The sequence below is a fragment of the Balaenoptera musculus genome, chromosome 13 (assembly GCF_009873245.2).
Source record: "Balaenoptera musculus isolate JJ_BM4_2016_0621 chromosome 13, mBalMus1.pri.v3, whole genome shotgun sequence".
In the NCBI taxonomy this organism is placed as follows: domain Eukaryota; kingdom Metazoa; phylum Chordata; class Mammalia; order Artiodactyla; family Balaenopteridae; genus Balaenoptera; species Balaenoptera musculus.
Genome location: NC_045797.1, coordinates 15,292,020 through 15,306,478, shown reverse-complemented (window position 1 = coordinate 15,306,478; position 14,459 = coordinate 15,292,020). Strand labels below are relative to the sequence as shown.

At 37.1% G+C, this 14,459-nt stretch overlaps 1 protein-coding gene across 1 annotated transcript in view; it reads left to right on the top strand.

Annotated features, from left to right (window-relative positions):
• Positions 1-14,459, top strand: part of KCMF1 (potassium channel modulatory factor 1) — a 77,929-nt gene that overhangs the window by 34,097 nt on the left and 29,373 nt on the right. The window contains exon 2 of the mRNA XM_036872745.1: positions 14,262-14,429. Within this exon, the coding sequence (XP_036728640.1) occupies positions 14,262-14,429 (168 nt within the window). The remainder of the gene's footprint in view (positions 1-14,261; positions 14,430-14,459) is intronic.

The window sequence follows — 14,459 nt, the reverse complement described above, 5'->3', positions numbered from 1 at the left end:
CAAACCCTTTACACTATAATAGAAAGGGCTGTCATGTGCAGACTGTGAATTTATCACAAATAAATGTGCAGACATTTCTAGCTCAAATAACCATTAAATAGTATGTTTTCTGGTCCCTCCCTATTCATCTTGTGGTTTTCTTCCCCTTTCCCTAAAACAGTTGCAGAAAATCAGTTTTGTTTTTTTTTTTTTAATTATTATTTATTTATTTATTCATTCTTGGCTGTGTCGGGTCTTCGTCTCTGTGCGAGGGCTTTCTCCAGTTGTGGCAAGCGGGGCCACTCTTCATCGCGGTGCGCGGGCCTCTCACTATCGCGGCCTCTCTTGTTGCGGAGCACAGGCTCCAGACGCGCAGGCTCAGCAGCTGTGGCTCACGGGCCCAGCCGCCCCGCGGCATGTGGGATCTTCCCAGACCAGGGCTCAAACCCGCATCCCCTGCACCGGCAGGCAGGCTCTCAACCACTGCGCCACCAGGGAAGCCCGAAAATCAGTTTTAAAGTGTTTAAACCATAGGCAGGATGTTCCGGGGTGGGGGGTGGCAAATCCCATTAAGTATGTTTCACCCTTTAGTTGTTTATAATGACATTCTTCTCTCTCACAAATATATGTAGTCTGTCTTTCCAGGAAAGGCAAGAAGTCCCCTACTGCTCTTTGTACTGTACTGGCCAAGTATGCAATGGGAAGGCATTCTAAACAGCAACTTCAGCCTGTTGTCAGTGCCCACTAGTGCGCCTTCCACGTTGTCTGTGCGGTGTCTAGCGTGCCCAGATTATACACTGTGCTTGGGAGAAGTCATTCTGTGAACGCTTAGCTTGAAACTCAGTGACTAGTTGATACTTCAGCAAGAATTAACAAGTATGGGATATAGAATCCATCTCTCGGGCCAAAAAACATTAGTTTTATTCTATAATTTCATTAGGTCAACTATTTTACCCATTTACACCTCAGTGTAAAACCAGCCATCCTGTCACCTTCCATGCTACTGTACAAGTTGAGATGGGATGGGGGAGTTTTGTCTGTGTTAGGTTTTTGTGGAGTTTTTTAACGAAACATTTTAAACATGTAGAAAGAAAGAAGACTTTGCAGATATGGACGAATTTCACTTTGTACCCTTTCTTGATTCCATTCTGTTTCCTTCCTTTTTCTCCCTACTTCCCAGAGGCCATCACTTCTTGGCGTTGGTGTGTATCCTTTCCATCTACATTTCAACATGCTTTCCACATATGTATGTGTCCATAAACTCTAATTATAGAGTATTGTGTATTTTAAAATTTACATAAATGCTTCCATGTGGTTTGTATCCTTTTACCACTTGTTTTTGTGGGGACTTATACATGATAATAGCAATTTGTTGGAGTACGATGTTCTAGAATTTCATTATGTGATTATGTCATGTATAATAGGTTGTTGATTCCCATGTCTGAAGATGTGTGTATGCCAGATTACCTTATGTTTGAAAAGACCAAAAAAGAAAAATAAATTATATATTTGAGTCATATTTATATTCTGTTGTGATTTGAAAGAGTGAGGCCTGACATGTTTCTTGCTTACTGAAATTTTATTTTTTTTTATTTTTTATTTTTTAAGGTGTTTTTTTTTTTGTCTTTGTTTTGTTTTGTTTTGTTTTTGGCTGCGTTGGGTGTTCGTTGCTGCGCACGGACTTTCTCCAGTTGCAGTGAGCGGGGGCTGCTCTTTGTTACGGTGCACGGGCTTCTTATTTCGGTGGCTTCTCTTGTTGCAGAGCGCAGGCTTCAGTAGTTATGGTGCGTGGACTCAGTAGTTGTGGCTCGCAGGCTCTAGAGCGCAGGCTCAGTAGTTGTGGCACATGGGGCTTGGTTCCTCCGCGGCATGTGGGATCTTTGCAGACCAGGGATCGAACCCGTGTCCCCTGCATTGGTAGGTGGATTCTTAACCACTGCGCCACCAGGGAAGTCCCTGAAATTTTAAATAAAGGAGATGGTAATGTTTTTAAACATTTACCAATATAGGACATGGATTTTCAAAAAGTTAAGAGAACACTACTCTAGAATAAAAACTTAACAAAATAGTGACTTTAGGTAGAGCTGTGTTTGATCAATTATCAACCTCTGGAAATAAATTATATATATATATAATATATATATATAAAAACACCTACCTTGAAAGTAATTCCTCAATCTCAGGGTTTCATTTTAGAGAAGTTATGTGATAGGTAAAATTAAAGTCTCTCACAAAATAAAGAATTAAGGGAAGAATAATAAACATGACATTAATGTATATCTCTATGTCATAGTAAATAAAAAGTTCTAAAGACATCCATTTCTTTTTTTTTTTGTATTTTTTTCAGCTTTATTGGGGTATAATTGACGAAACTGTAAGATATTTAAAATGTGCATGGTGATGATTTGATATACATATACATTGTGAAAGGATTTCTCCCATCTACTTAATTAAAACATGCATCACCTCACATATTTATTATAGTTTTGTTATAGTTTGGTAAGAACATTTAAGTTCTACTTTCTTAGCAAATTTTTTTTTTCACACACACACACTGTATTTTATTTTTACAAGAGATAAATAGACTGACACCAAGCATTGTACATGGATGACCACAACAAAAGCAACAATGATTGCAATTACCAAACATGAAACACACTCATACTATGTCATAATATTGACATTCAGTCCAGTAATCCTCCACTGTAACAGCTCCTTTACTTTGCAGCGAAAATTGATTTGTATATTCTTTGCCTCTGAGTCCTTGTGGGATTTTTTTTTTTTTAATTCAGACAGAAAGTCACAAAAATTATACTCATCCTCATCAGTTCACTCAGTCCCATGTAATTAATTTTTTTTTTCATCTTGATCTTTTGTTAGCACTTTTATGAGTTCATCAGTTTTTCATTAGAGTTCTGAAAATGCTTATTCATTCAGTTCAGCAGTACAGTCAGTTACCAGAAACCTGTACTTGTCAGAGTCTTTTCCATGAATTTCTTGAAGATGAAAGCCTTTTATAGGAACATATTTGCAAAAGCATCAGAGTACACCCAGAACTGTCTGTAAATGACAAAAGACTTAAAAATGACCACTGTTAAAGATTTGATGAAAGTTCATAATAATGCAGTTGACAAGAAAATTAGTTATTTCTGAGATATACATTTTAAAGTAATAACTAGGATTATTACTTATAACATTATACCAGAACATATAAGATTTTTAGGAATTCCATGTAATGTCTGACACATTTATATTAATATATTTCCATACATATTTCCATACAAATACAAATATAAGTTTTTAGAAATTTCATATAATGTCTGAAACATTTATATTAACATATTTCCATACATATTTCCATACAAATACAAATATAAGATTTTTAGAAATTTCATGTAATGTCTGAAACATTTATATTAACATATTTCCATACGAATAACCCAATGAAAGTTTAGTATTAGTTGTTTTGTTTGTTTGTTTGTTTATACTGCAGGTTCTTATTAGGCATCAATTTTATACACATCAGTGTATACATGTCAATCCCAATCGCCCAATTCAGCACACCACCATCCCCACCCCACCGCAGTTTTCCCCCCTTGGTGTCCATATGTCCATTCTCTACATCTGTGTCTCAACTTCTGCCCTGCAAACCGGCTCATCTGTACCATTTTTCTAGGTTCCACATACATGCATTAATATACGATATTTGTTTTTCTCTTTCTGACTTACTTCACTCTGTATGACAGTCTCTAGATCCATCCACGTCTCAACAAATGACTCAATTTCGTTCCTTTTTATGGCTGAGTAATATTCCATTGTATATATGTACCACATCTTCTTTATCCATTCGTCTGTTGATGGGCATTTAGGTTGCTTCCATGACCTGGCTATTGTAAATAGTGCTGCAATGAACATTTGGGTGCATGTGTCTTTTTGAATTACGGTTTTCTCTGGGTATATGCCCAGTATTGGGATTTCTGGGTCATATGGTAATTCTATTTTTAGTTTTTTAAGGAACCTCCATATTGTTCTCTATAGTGGCTGTATCAATTTCCATTCCCACCAACAGTGCAAGAGGGTTCCCTTTTCTCCACACCCTCTCCAGCATTTGTTGTTTGTAGATTTTCTGATGATGCACATTCTCACAGGAGTGAGGTGATACCTCATTGTAGTTTTGATTTGCATTTCTCTAATAATTAGTGATGTTGAGCATCTTTTCATGTGCTTCGTGGCCATCTCTATATCTTCTTTGGAGAAATGTCTATTTAGGTCTTCTGCCCATTTTTGGATTGGGGTGTTTGTTTCTTTAATATTGAGCTGAATGAGCTGTTTATATATTTTGGAGATTAATCCTTTGTCCGTTGATTCGTTTGCAAATATTTTCTCCCATTCTGAGGGTTGTCTTTTCGTCTTGTTTATGGTTTCCTTTGCTGTGCAAAAGCTTTGAAGTTTCATTAGGTCCCATTTGTTTATTTTTGTTTTTATTTCCATTACTCTAGGAGGTGGATCAAAAAAGATCTTGCTGTGATTTATGTCAAAGAGTGTTCTTCCTATGTTTTCCTCTAAGAGTTTTATAGTGTCCAGTCTTATATTTAGGTCTCTAATCCATTTTGAGTTTATTTTTGTGTATGGTGTTAGGGAGTATTCTAATTTCATTCTTTTACATGTAGCTGTCCAGTTTTCCCAGCACCACTTATTGAAGAGACTGTCTTTTCTCCATTGTATATCTTTGCCTCCTTTGTCATAGATTAGTTGACCATAGGTGCGTGGGTTAATCTCTGGGCTTTCTATCTTGTTCCATTGATCTATGTTTCTGTTTTTGTGCCAGTACCATATTGTCTTGATTACTGTAGCTTTGTAGTAGAGTCTGAAGTCAGGGAGTCTGATTCCTCCAGCTCCATTTTTTTGCCTAAAGACTGTTTTGGCTATTCGGGGTCTTTTGTGTCTCCATACAAATTTTAAGATGATTTGTTCTAGCTCCGTAAAAAATGCCATTGGTAATTTGATAGGGATTGCATTGAATCTGTAGATTGCTTTGGGTAGTATACTCATTTTCACAATGTTGATTCTTCCAATCCAAGAACATGGTATATCTCTCCATCTGTTGGTATCATCTTTAATTTCTTTCATCAGAAGACATCCATTTCTGAACCAAACAAAAAACAGATTAATTGTTGTCAGATGATCTGCTTTAGTAGGTAACCCTTCATCGTAATCACTGTCATTTCATGATTGTGTGCCTTTGGAGCACGCTACTTAGTGCTTGTGGACCTCAGTTTATTCATCTGTAAAAGAAGAACAACAGTTCAGTGACCAAGCCCTTCATAGATGCCTGAGGCATCAAGGTCAGTTAAACACTAATTGGTTAGCGGAGATGATCTGAGGGAGAGTCTCCTATGTCATTTTATACCAGTTTTAAAGGCTTTAATTTTTCAGACCGGCCCCAATAGGTTTGAAACGTAGTATATTTTTTACTAGTATTTTCCTTTATAAGTCTCTGCAAAATGCTCATGTAATCACTAGATATTTTTATAAAAATTACCACCTTCTTTAAGGGCGCTTGTCTTTTTGGGAGGGCTGGAGCTTTCTGCCCTTGCCCTGTTGGCCTGCCTGGAGGGTCTTTAAAACAGGGCAGTGTTTCTGATTAGTGTGCATTGTTTATAGCAACTAAATGGAGTTGCACACATATTTGAAAATATTGAGATTTTAGTTTTGGCTTTTACATATGAAATTGTTAACACAAATCTGTGGCTGATAAAAAACCTGCTTCCCAAGAACAAACCCTTCGTTTATACAGCTGGCAACCAAGCTCTTCTGGGCTGATGTTGCCGAATGGGGGCCGATGCCTAGAAGTATTCGGCACAGCATTTTTGCTGACTTAATTTTCCTTTCTCCTACGGGAAACAAGTACCTGTTGTTCAGTCCCTTCTTTTCCCCCCCTGCTTTCATCATTCAGTCACTCTTACATCAAGAGGTCTATTATAGACACACATTAATCCTTGTTTCCCTTCTCTCTTTTGAGCTCTTATCTAAATACTCTAGGAAAATGTCCCTTTCTCTTTTCATCCACTTCATTCATTCAGCAGATACCCACTGAATTCCCACTTTGTCCCAGGCATTCCTTACACACCTCTTCTTCCTTCGTTTTATGTGTGAGTCAGAAAATAGCTCTAATCATGGTTGAGTATAATAGTAGATTGAGTAATGTAGAAGCTTCTCTATTTCCAGATGAGAGGTTCTGAAAGACTATTCCTAACTAAGCTTACTCATGAGCAAGTCCATTGTTACTAAGGTAGGTTTCTGTTCGCAGGCCAGGGATGCATTTCTACGAAATAAGAGCATAGAACAGTTCTTTAAAACCAAGCAAAACAGCCAGTTGTTCCAAAATGGACCAAATTTCACTACACTAAAAACTTTTAGAAATGAATTAAACTTCCCTCTTTGACAAAATGCATAAGGAACTCCTTAAATATAACGTCCAACCCCTGCCTTTCTGTCCACTTTGTTGGACAGACGTGAACTAGCTTTGAATCATCCATAGCCATGAAAGAAGTTTTATCGTATTTTCCAACTACCTCATGACTTTGTTGTGAAGATTAATAAAGTAATTATGAAAATTGGCACACAATAAATAATGATGGAAGTTGCTACTAATACCACTGGAGTATTAGCTCTGTGTAGCAAAGACCTTTACTCATTGCTGTATCTTGGCACAGAATATATAGTAGTGGAAGGATAGATGGATGCTCCTTATTGTTACATGTCACCAAACTTGTAGAATTCCACCTGAAAGCAATAAAGCAAAAGTTAGAAAGCTGAGTCCCAGTACAGAAAAGGTTGTTTTAAATGGCCGGGTAAATGTATCACAGGTTCAAGCAAGTCTGCTAAGTGTGAAGAACACACATACTACAAGATCTATTTACCAGGCTGTTCCATGTTTTCCCCTAAAGTTCCTCACCATCACCCTGCCCTCTTTCTTCTGAATCGTACCCTCCCCAGCTGTATACGCTCCTTCTCATTTCTCTTTTCTCTGCCCCTGGAATCTCTTTAACTATAGGTCTTTTCTTTTTTTTTATTTTATTTATTTTTTAAATTTTTTTAAATTTTTCTATTTTTGGCTGCGTTGGGTCTTCATTGCTGCGCGCAGGCTTTCTCCAGTTGGGGCGAGCAGGGGCTACTCTTTGTTGCGGAGCACAGGCTCTAGACGCACAGGCTCAGCAGTTGTGGCTCAAGGGCTCTAGAGAGCGGGCTCAGTAGTTGTGGTGCACGGGGTTAGTTGCTCTGCGGCATGTGGGATCTTCCTGGACCAGGGATCGAACCCCTGTCCCCTGCATTGGCAGGCGGATTCTTAACCACTGCGCCACCAGGGAAGTCCTAAAGGTCTTTTCTTGAATGGTATCTTGTATGGGTCTCTCTACCCAACTTTCTCTCCTTTTGAGTCTCTCCCTTTATCATATGGCATAGATTTTTTAAAAATAAACATGTATAGAGTTACATGTGTATTTAATTGAGTGGGGGGGGGATTCTGCTCCTAATTCTAAAAATAATTGAGTAGGGCTTTCTTTTTTCTTTAAAAAGAAACAAACTCCTAGAGTTACTTTACCTTTGCAAGGCATGATTGATTCTCTTTCTCCCAATGTTTCTTTAATAGAAGGGGGAAAAGCTTTCTACTCCTGATCTAGGCTCCTAGCTTGTGAAGCATTATAAAATTTGTCTTAGGTTCCAGCGATTTTGCTTCTAGAAATATCCCTTGACCATCTTCTTTAATTCTGGCTACTTCTGCTGTTCACTGAATTATAATAGTTCATTTCTTTAATTGCTTGTGTTCATCTGAGATTCTCTTCAAAAGGTTGCATGATTCTTCAACCATCTAAATGCAAAGAGCCTCTTTGGGAATTGCCCTTATCATTGTCCAGTTATTTTAGTGGCATAGTTCTCTGTGCAGATCTTAATATTAAAATTGTTCAATAGCATGTAACAAACACACACATTCTTTTTTTAAAAGTCACACTTATTTAGAGATGCATAGGGCCCGAAGAGAGAATTCACTGAAGTAAAAAGAGGGCCTTCTCTCCAAATTACATGGCTTCTAGAAGTCAAAATAGATTGTCAGTGGCAAAGGCTGAATAATCCCAGGGCTTCAAATTCATGTGGAGTCTCTTCCTGTTGTGTTCTTTTCACTGTGTATCTTGACAGGTAGCTTTCCCTTTGTCGACCTTCTCTTCCCACCACCTCTCTGTTCCCTACCTAAAAATTCATTCAAATCAAAAGAAAAAGCTGTATCAACCTTTGGGTTTTTCTTTTAAAAGATATATAAATGTATATATAATGTACACGTAATATATATATAAGTAAATAAACCTTTGTTTATTTTAGAAAATTAAGAAAGGAAAAAGACTTTACATATTATTTCAGTGGATTTTTAAACATCTGTTCCCACTAGAGGGCATTCTTTCCATTGATTTTAGTTCATAGCTTTTATGTATTTATTTTACAGAACTGCTAAATATAAAGGTAAGTGTTGAGGGTATGAATGTGTTCAGATATACCTATTATAGATAGGGATTGTCAGATATACACCATTCTTTTTATGTAAGTTTCACACATGAGCATGTCAAAATTGAGGTTAAGCTGTATTTCCTAGCATTTTTGTTTGTCTTGTTAGGTGAACTTGATCAGATGGGGAATCACAAATATCCCACCATAACTTTAAGATGTAGCTTGTGTAGATGTAGATGTGGTACATATATACAATGGAATATTACTCAGCCATAAAGAAAGAATCAAATAATGCCATTTGCAGCAACATGGATAGACCTAGAGATAATCATACTAAGCGGAGTATGTCAGAAAGAGAAAGACAAATACCATATATCACTTATATGTGGAATCTAAAATACGACACAAATGAACTTATCTACGAAACAGAAACAGACTCACAGGTACAGAGAACAGACTTGTGGTTGCCAAGGGGGTGGGAGGGGGAGGGATGGATCAGGAGTTTGGGGTTAGCAGATGCAAACTGTTATATATAGGATGGGTAAACAACAAGGTCCTACTTGTATGGCAACAAGGTCCTACAGTACAGCACTATGTTCAATATCCTGTGATAAACCATAATGGAAAAGAATATGAAAAAGACTATATACATGTATAATAATCACTTTTCTGTACAGCAGAAATTAACACAACCTTCTAAATCAACTATACTTCAATAAAATTTAAAAAAAAAGAAAGATGTAGCTTGTGCTAGTTGCCATGTTACAAAGTAGTGATTGTCCGAATTTGTTTATGGCAATATGGCTAAAGCTAGATTATTCAAGGATGAGTTGCATATTTTATTATTTGGTTAACTCAGTTTTTGCAGGGTGTATATAGTATAGAATAACTGAAACCTAACATTTTTTAAATCCAGGAGATCTCAGTGCTAACACTTCAGCCTTGCCTCTTCAAGGTGATATTTTATTTGATAATATTTGAATTCTTGTTTCTATTATAAATGATACTTTTCTATAGGAACTTTTTTTTTAACATCTTTATTGGAGTATAATTGCTTTACAATGTTGTGTTTCTGCTGTATAACAAAGTGAATCAGCTATATGTATACGTATATCCCCACGCCCCCTCCCTCTTGCATAGGAACTTTAGTTCTTAGCATCTTAAATATATCTTATCGTTATCTCACCAGAAGCAACTTCATTCTTCCTATCAAGGAATTGATCATTTTACATAAGCCACGTATATGTTCTGTTTCAGATTTTCCTGAGTCTCCTGGTACCAGGTAGAACACTGTTATTAACCAAGCGACTGTGCATTGAAGAGCTGGCTTGTTTTCCCTGATAGGAAAAGCACCTGTAGTAGACACAAAGGGAGCAAATTTTGTTAGTCTGTGTTATAGAGTGAATTCTGACAGGTGTACTTGGAAGAGGGTCTGTTTTGAGTGAGAAATCTGGGGTTCTTTTCAAAGCTAAATGAGATTTAGTAATTTCAAGTTGGGGCGGAGGGAGACTGGTTGCTGTGGAGAAACTGTGGCAAAGCCTATTCATGCTTCTGTGCTTTTATTCAGAGACTTCGAGCTACTGTCGAGAGGTGGTATGGAATCTTCTCTAAAGTGAGATATTGACTAAAGCTTATGATAACAGATTAGAAGTATTAAATTGGCAGAGCTGTTACAATGAGAAGGAGTAGCAGGTTGTATGGAAAATTATATGTGATAAAATATTTTTACTTCCCTGACTTCCTATTCATAGTACACTCATCACCAAAACAAATCCTCTCTAGCATACTTGCTGCTATAGATTATTATAAAGTTACTCTTACTTATGTTGTAAGAAACCCTGCTGAGAACTTACCTAATATAATGTTTAATGGTCAGACTGAAATATATATTTGTGTTTGAAATAATGACCTTGAATCACAAAAGTTGTTAAATGTCTTTTTTTGGGGGGGAGGGGCACACGACTTGCGGGATCTTAGTTCCCCAACCAGGGATTGAACCCGCGCCCACAGCAGTGAAAGCACCGAGTCCTAACCACTGGACCGCCAGGGAATTCCCCAAAAACATACATTTTAGAAATGATTCCATCAAAAATAGTTAATAATTTTTTAAAAGAACCCCAGTTTCTTAAAGGGCTCACAGTTACTGAACTCCAGCTGGATTGTAGGTGAAGCCTGACACCACTCGACATCCTCACCCCTTAGGAGAGCATTTAGATTTAGATAGCTTCGAATTTTATCAGCCGAGTAGAACAGGCAAGGGACAGGCGTCATCAGCATGTCCCTGCTGAAACTGATGCAGTGTTTGGGAGTATCACCACCCCCAGTCGCCTTACGCTTTGCTCATTTATACTTGTCGGTGGGCATCCCCACCACAGAAAGAAAAGTGGGGCCCGCAGAGTAATGGTGGATGGGACATGCCAAAAAGTGAGTGTTCAAAACTGAGCTTGCCTTTCAGGCACCTCTTTAGCTCAGTTCACACTACATTTTGTTTGACAAAGTTATTGTACCCTATTACATTAAACTTTCGTTTGTGAATCTGAATAGATACTTAGCCCTTTTCAATACCTTCAGTGTTGTGCTTAAAGCATTGTCATGCTTGGAACCTATTTTGAATAGGCAAATTTTGAAGTATTCCATCTTTTTGCCCACCATCTTTTCAGTGAAGCTTTCTTTGTCCACACTGTTTATCCTTTTTTGCTTTATTTTTCTCCATGGCACCTATCTTGTAACTTGCTTTATAACTTAGTTTGGTTATATGCCTGTCTTCACCCACTATTTTAGGCTATCATTCATTCTTTTTTAATTCATTCTATAATGGATGGTTGATGGCCCTTTGGGTTGTTAACAACCTTTTTTTTTCTTTCCAGTTGCAAAAACTGCTGTGAACATTCTTTTACATTCTTCTGGTGCTCCTGGGCAAAAGTTTCCCCAGGGAATAGATTTAAGAGTGAAATCGCAGTGACAGTAATTGTACATGTTTAACTTGACTAGAATATGAACAAAATTTGCGAAGTACTTGTGCAGATATATGTTCCACTAGCAGCGTAGAAGAGTTTCTGTTGCTCCTTGTCTTCTGTAGCGCTTGATATCAACAGACTTCTAAGTTTTTGCCAGATTGGTAGATGTAAAATGATAGCTCATGATGGTTTTATTTGCACTTTTTTGATGACTAATGAGATGAGAGTCTTTTCATATATTTATTGGTCATTTGTGTTTGTTGTTCTTTGTAGTGCCCATTGAGGTCTTTGCCCATTTTTCTGTTGGATGTTGGTCATTTTCTTACTGATATGTGAGAGTTCCTTAATGTATTCTGTATACCTTACTTTTGTCTGTCACGTATGTTGTATTTATCACCAGTTTCTGGACCTTGTCTCTTCTATCACTCCAGGGTATTAAAAAGTCTTAATTTTAATGTGGTTGAATATATCTTTTTATGGTTTGGGCCGTGTGTGTGTGTGTGTGTGTGTGTTTAAGAAATTGTTTCCTACTCTGAGCTCATAAAAATATTCCCTACATTGTCTTCAGAGATTTTTTCACTTTCCTTTCACATTTGTCTTTAAACCATTTGGAATTGGTTCTTGTATGTAGGATCTGTGGAAGAGATCCAATTTTATTTTCCCCATATATGGGTGATCACTTGTCCTAGTACCATTTATTGTCTACTCCCTTCTTTCCCCACTGATCTCTAGTGACCTTACTGTCATGAAACAGATTTCAACATGTGTGCATCTGTTTGGGGGCTTTCTATTCTGTTCCTTTGGTCAGTTTGTCTGTCTCTATGCCAATGCCATTCTATCTTAATCACTGTAGCTTTATAATAGCTCTTGCTATATTAAGCAAATCCCTCCATCTTGTTATTCTTCAGGAATATCTTGGCTATTCTTGACCTTTGCAAATTGTGTAAAAATTTGAGTCAGCTTATCATGTTCCACAAAAAATTCTTTTGTGATTTTTTATTAGAATTGTATTGAATCCACAGATCAATTTGGGGAGAATGATATTTTATTATGTTGAACCTTCTAGTCAGTGAACCTGGTATTTTTATTTTTTAAAGCTCTTTGTCTTTGAACACATTTTTACTAATTTACTTCATAAAGGGCTGCATATCTTTGGTTGGCTTTTTTTTTAATTTATTTATTTTTATTATTTTTGGTTGCGTTGGGTCTTAGTTGCAGCATGCGGGATCTTCGTTGCAGCGTGCGGGCTTCTCTCCAGTTGCGGCACGCAGGCTTAGTTTCCCCATGGCATGTGAGATCTTAGTTCCCTGACCAGGGATTGAACCTGTGTCCCCTGCATTGGTAGGTGGATTCTTAACCACTGGACCACCAGGGAAGTCCTCTTTGGTTAGCTTTATTCATAGGCACTTTTCAGAAATGCTACTACAAATGACATAATTTTTTTATTGTGGTAAAATATGCACAACATATCATTTTAACCCTTTTTGCATGTACAATTCAGTGGCATTAGTACATTCACATTGTTGTGCAACTATCACCACTGTCCATCTCCAGAATTTTTTTATCATCCCAAACTGAAACCCATTAAACAATACTCCCTATTCCCCCTTCCACCCAGCCTCTGGTAACCACTGTTCTACTTTGGTTTGGTTTTTTTTTGGGGGGGGGGGGTTTGTTTTTGTTTTTGTTTTTTTCTGTGAATTTGACTAATCTGAGTACCTCATATAAGTGGAATCATAAATGGCATTTTAAAAATATATCAGTATTTGTCTTTTTTGAGTGAAGAAATCAGTGTTTTATTAAATTGGTTTTGTATTTAGCCACCTTGCTTAAAATAGTAATTCCAATAATTTAGCTGGGGTTTTCTACATAAACAAGCATATCACGTGTGAGTAAAAGGCTTTTCTACTATTAAACCTGCCCATTGAGTTTTAAATTTTAATTAATTTTTGTATACCTAGATAGTTCATTTTCAAATCTGTTGGTTGCCTCTTCAAGCTCTTCTTTATTTCTTTTAAACTGTTAAGTGTTATTTGATATTCGATTCTGTTATAAACTGTTTGCCATTCTGATTCTGCTGTTTCTGCTACTTTCTGATGGTGTTTTGTTTTTTGTTGGTATTTTGTGTATGAACTGTCATTCCTTCAAATTTTATTTCTGCCAGATGCCTGGTGGCAGTACTAATTTAGGACCACTTTAAATTAAATTCTTGACCTGAGAACCATTTGGAAGTCTGAATTTGGGCTCTCCACTTATAAGAAGTCTGGACTGGTTTGTAGTTATAACTTTTCAGGGTTTTGTTGTTGTTGTTTTGTGCCTGGGGAGAGGGGGATTTCACGGGCAAGTGTTGTAATCCCCTAGGGAGGGTCTCTAGCTCACCCATATACTGAGGGTATATTAGGGTCTCAGCTTTATGAGGAATTGCCTGTTCAGACACTCCGCCATGGCAGACCTTGGTCTTTGCTTCCTGTGTCTGTCCTGCAATGCTGTGAAAATTTAAGCTCAGATTTTTCCAAATAGATGCCCACTTCTTGAGTGATTTCATTTAACCATTCATCTTTCACTTGGGTTTTACCCTCTTGCTAGTTCATCAAGGCATAAGTTTTTCTGCATTTTTTGAAACATTTTAAGTTATTTCCATTAGGAATGTAAATCAGGGGAACAAATCCACCATGTAGTTGGAAATTCCTATTTCATTTTACTGTGTTGTTTTTAGTCATTTTGGAAAGGAAATCTGGGGTTAAATGTGCATCTTTTTATTTATGAAAATGAAATGGACAGTGGCCTTTTACGGCTGCTAATTAATGATATTTCTTTTTTTTATAGGTGTCAGCTGTGATGCATGTTTAAAAGGAAATTTTCGAGGTCGCAGATATAAGTGTTTAATTTGCTACGATTACGATCTTTGTGCATCTTGTTATGAAAGTGGTGCAACAACAACAAGGCATACAACTGACCACCCAATGCAGTGCATATTAACAAGGGTAGATTTTGGTACGTATTTAATTAAAATTTTAATGAATT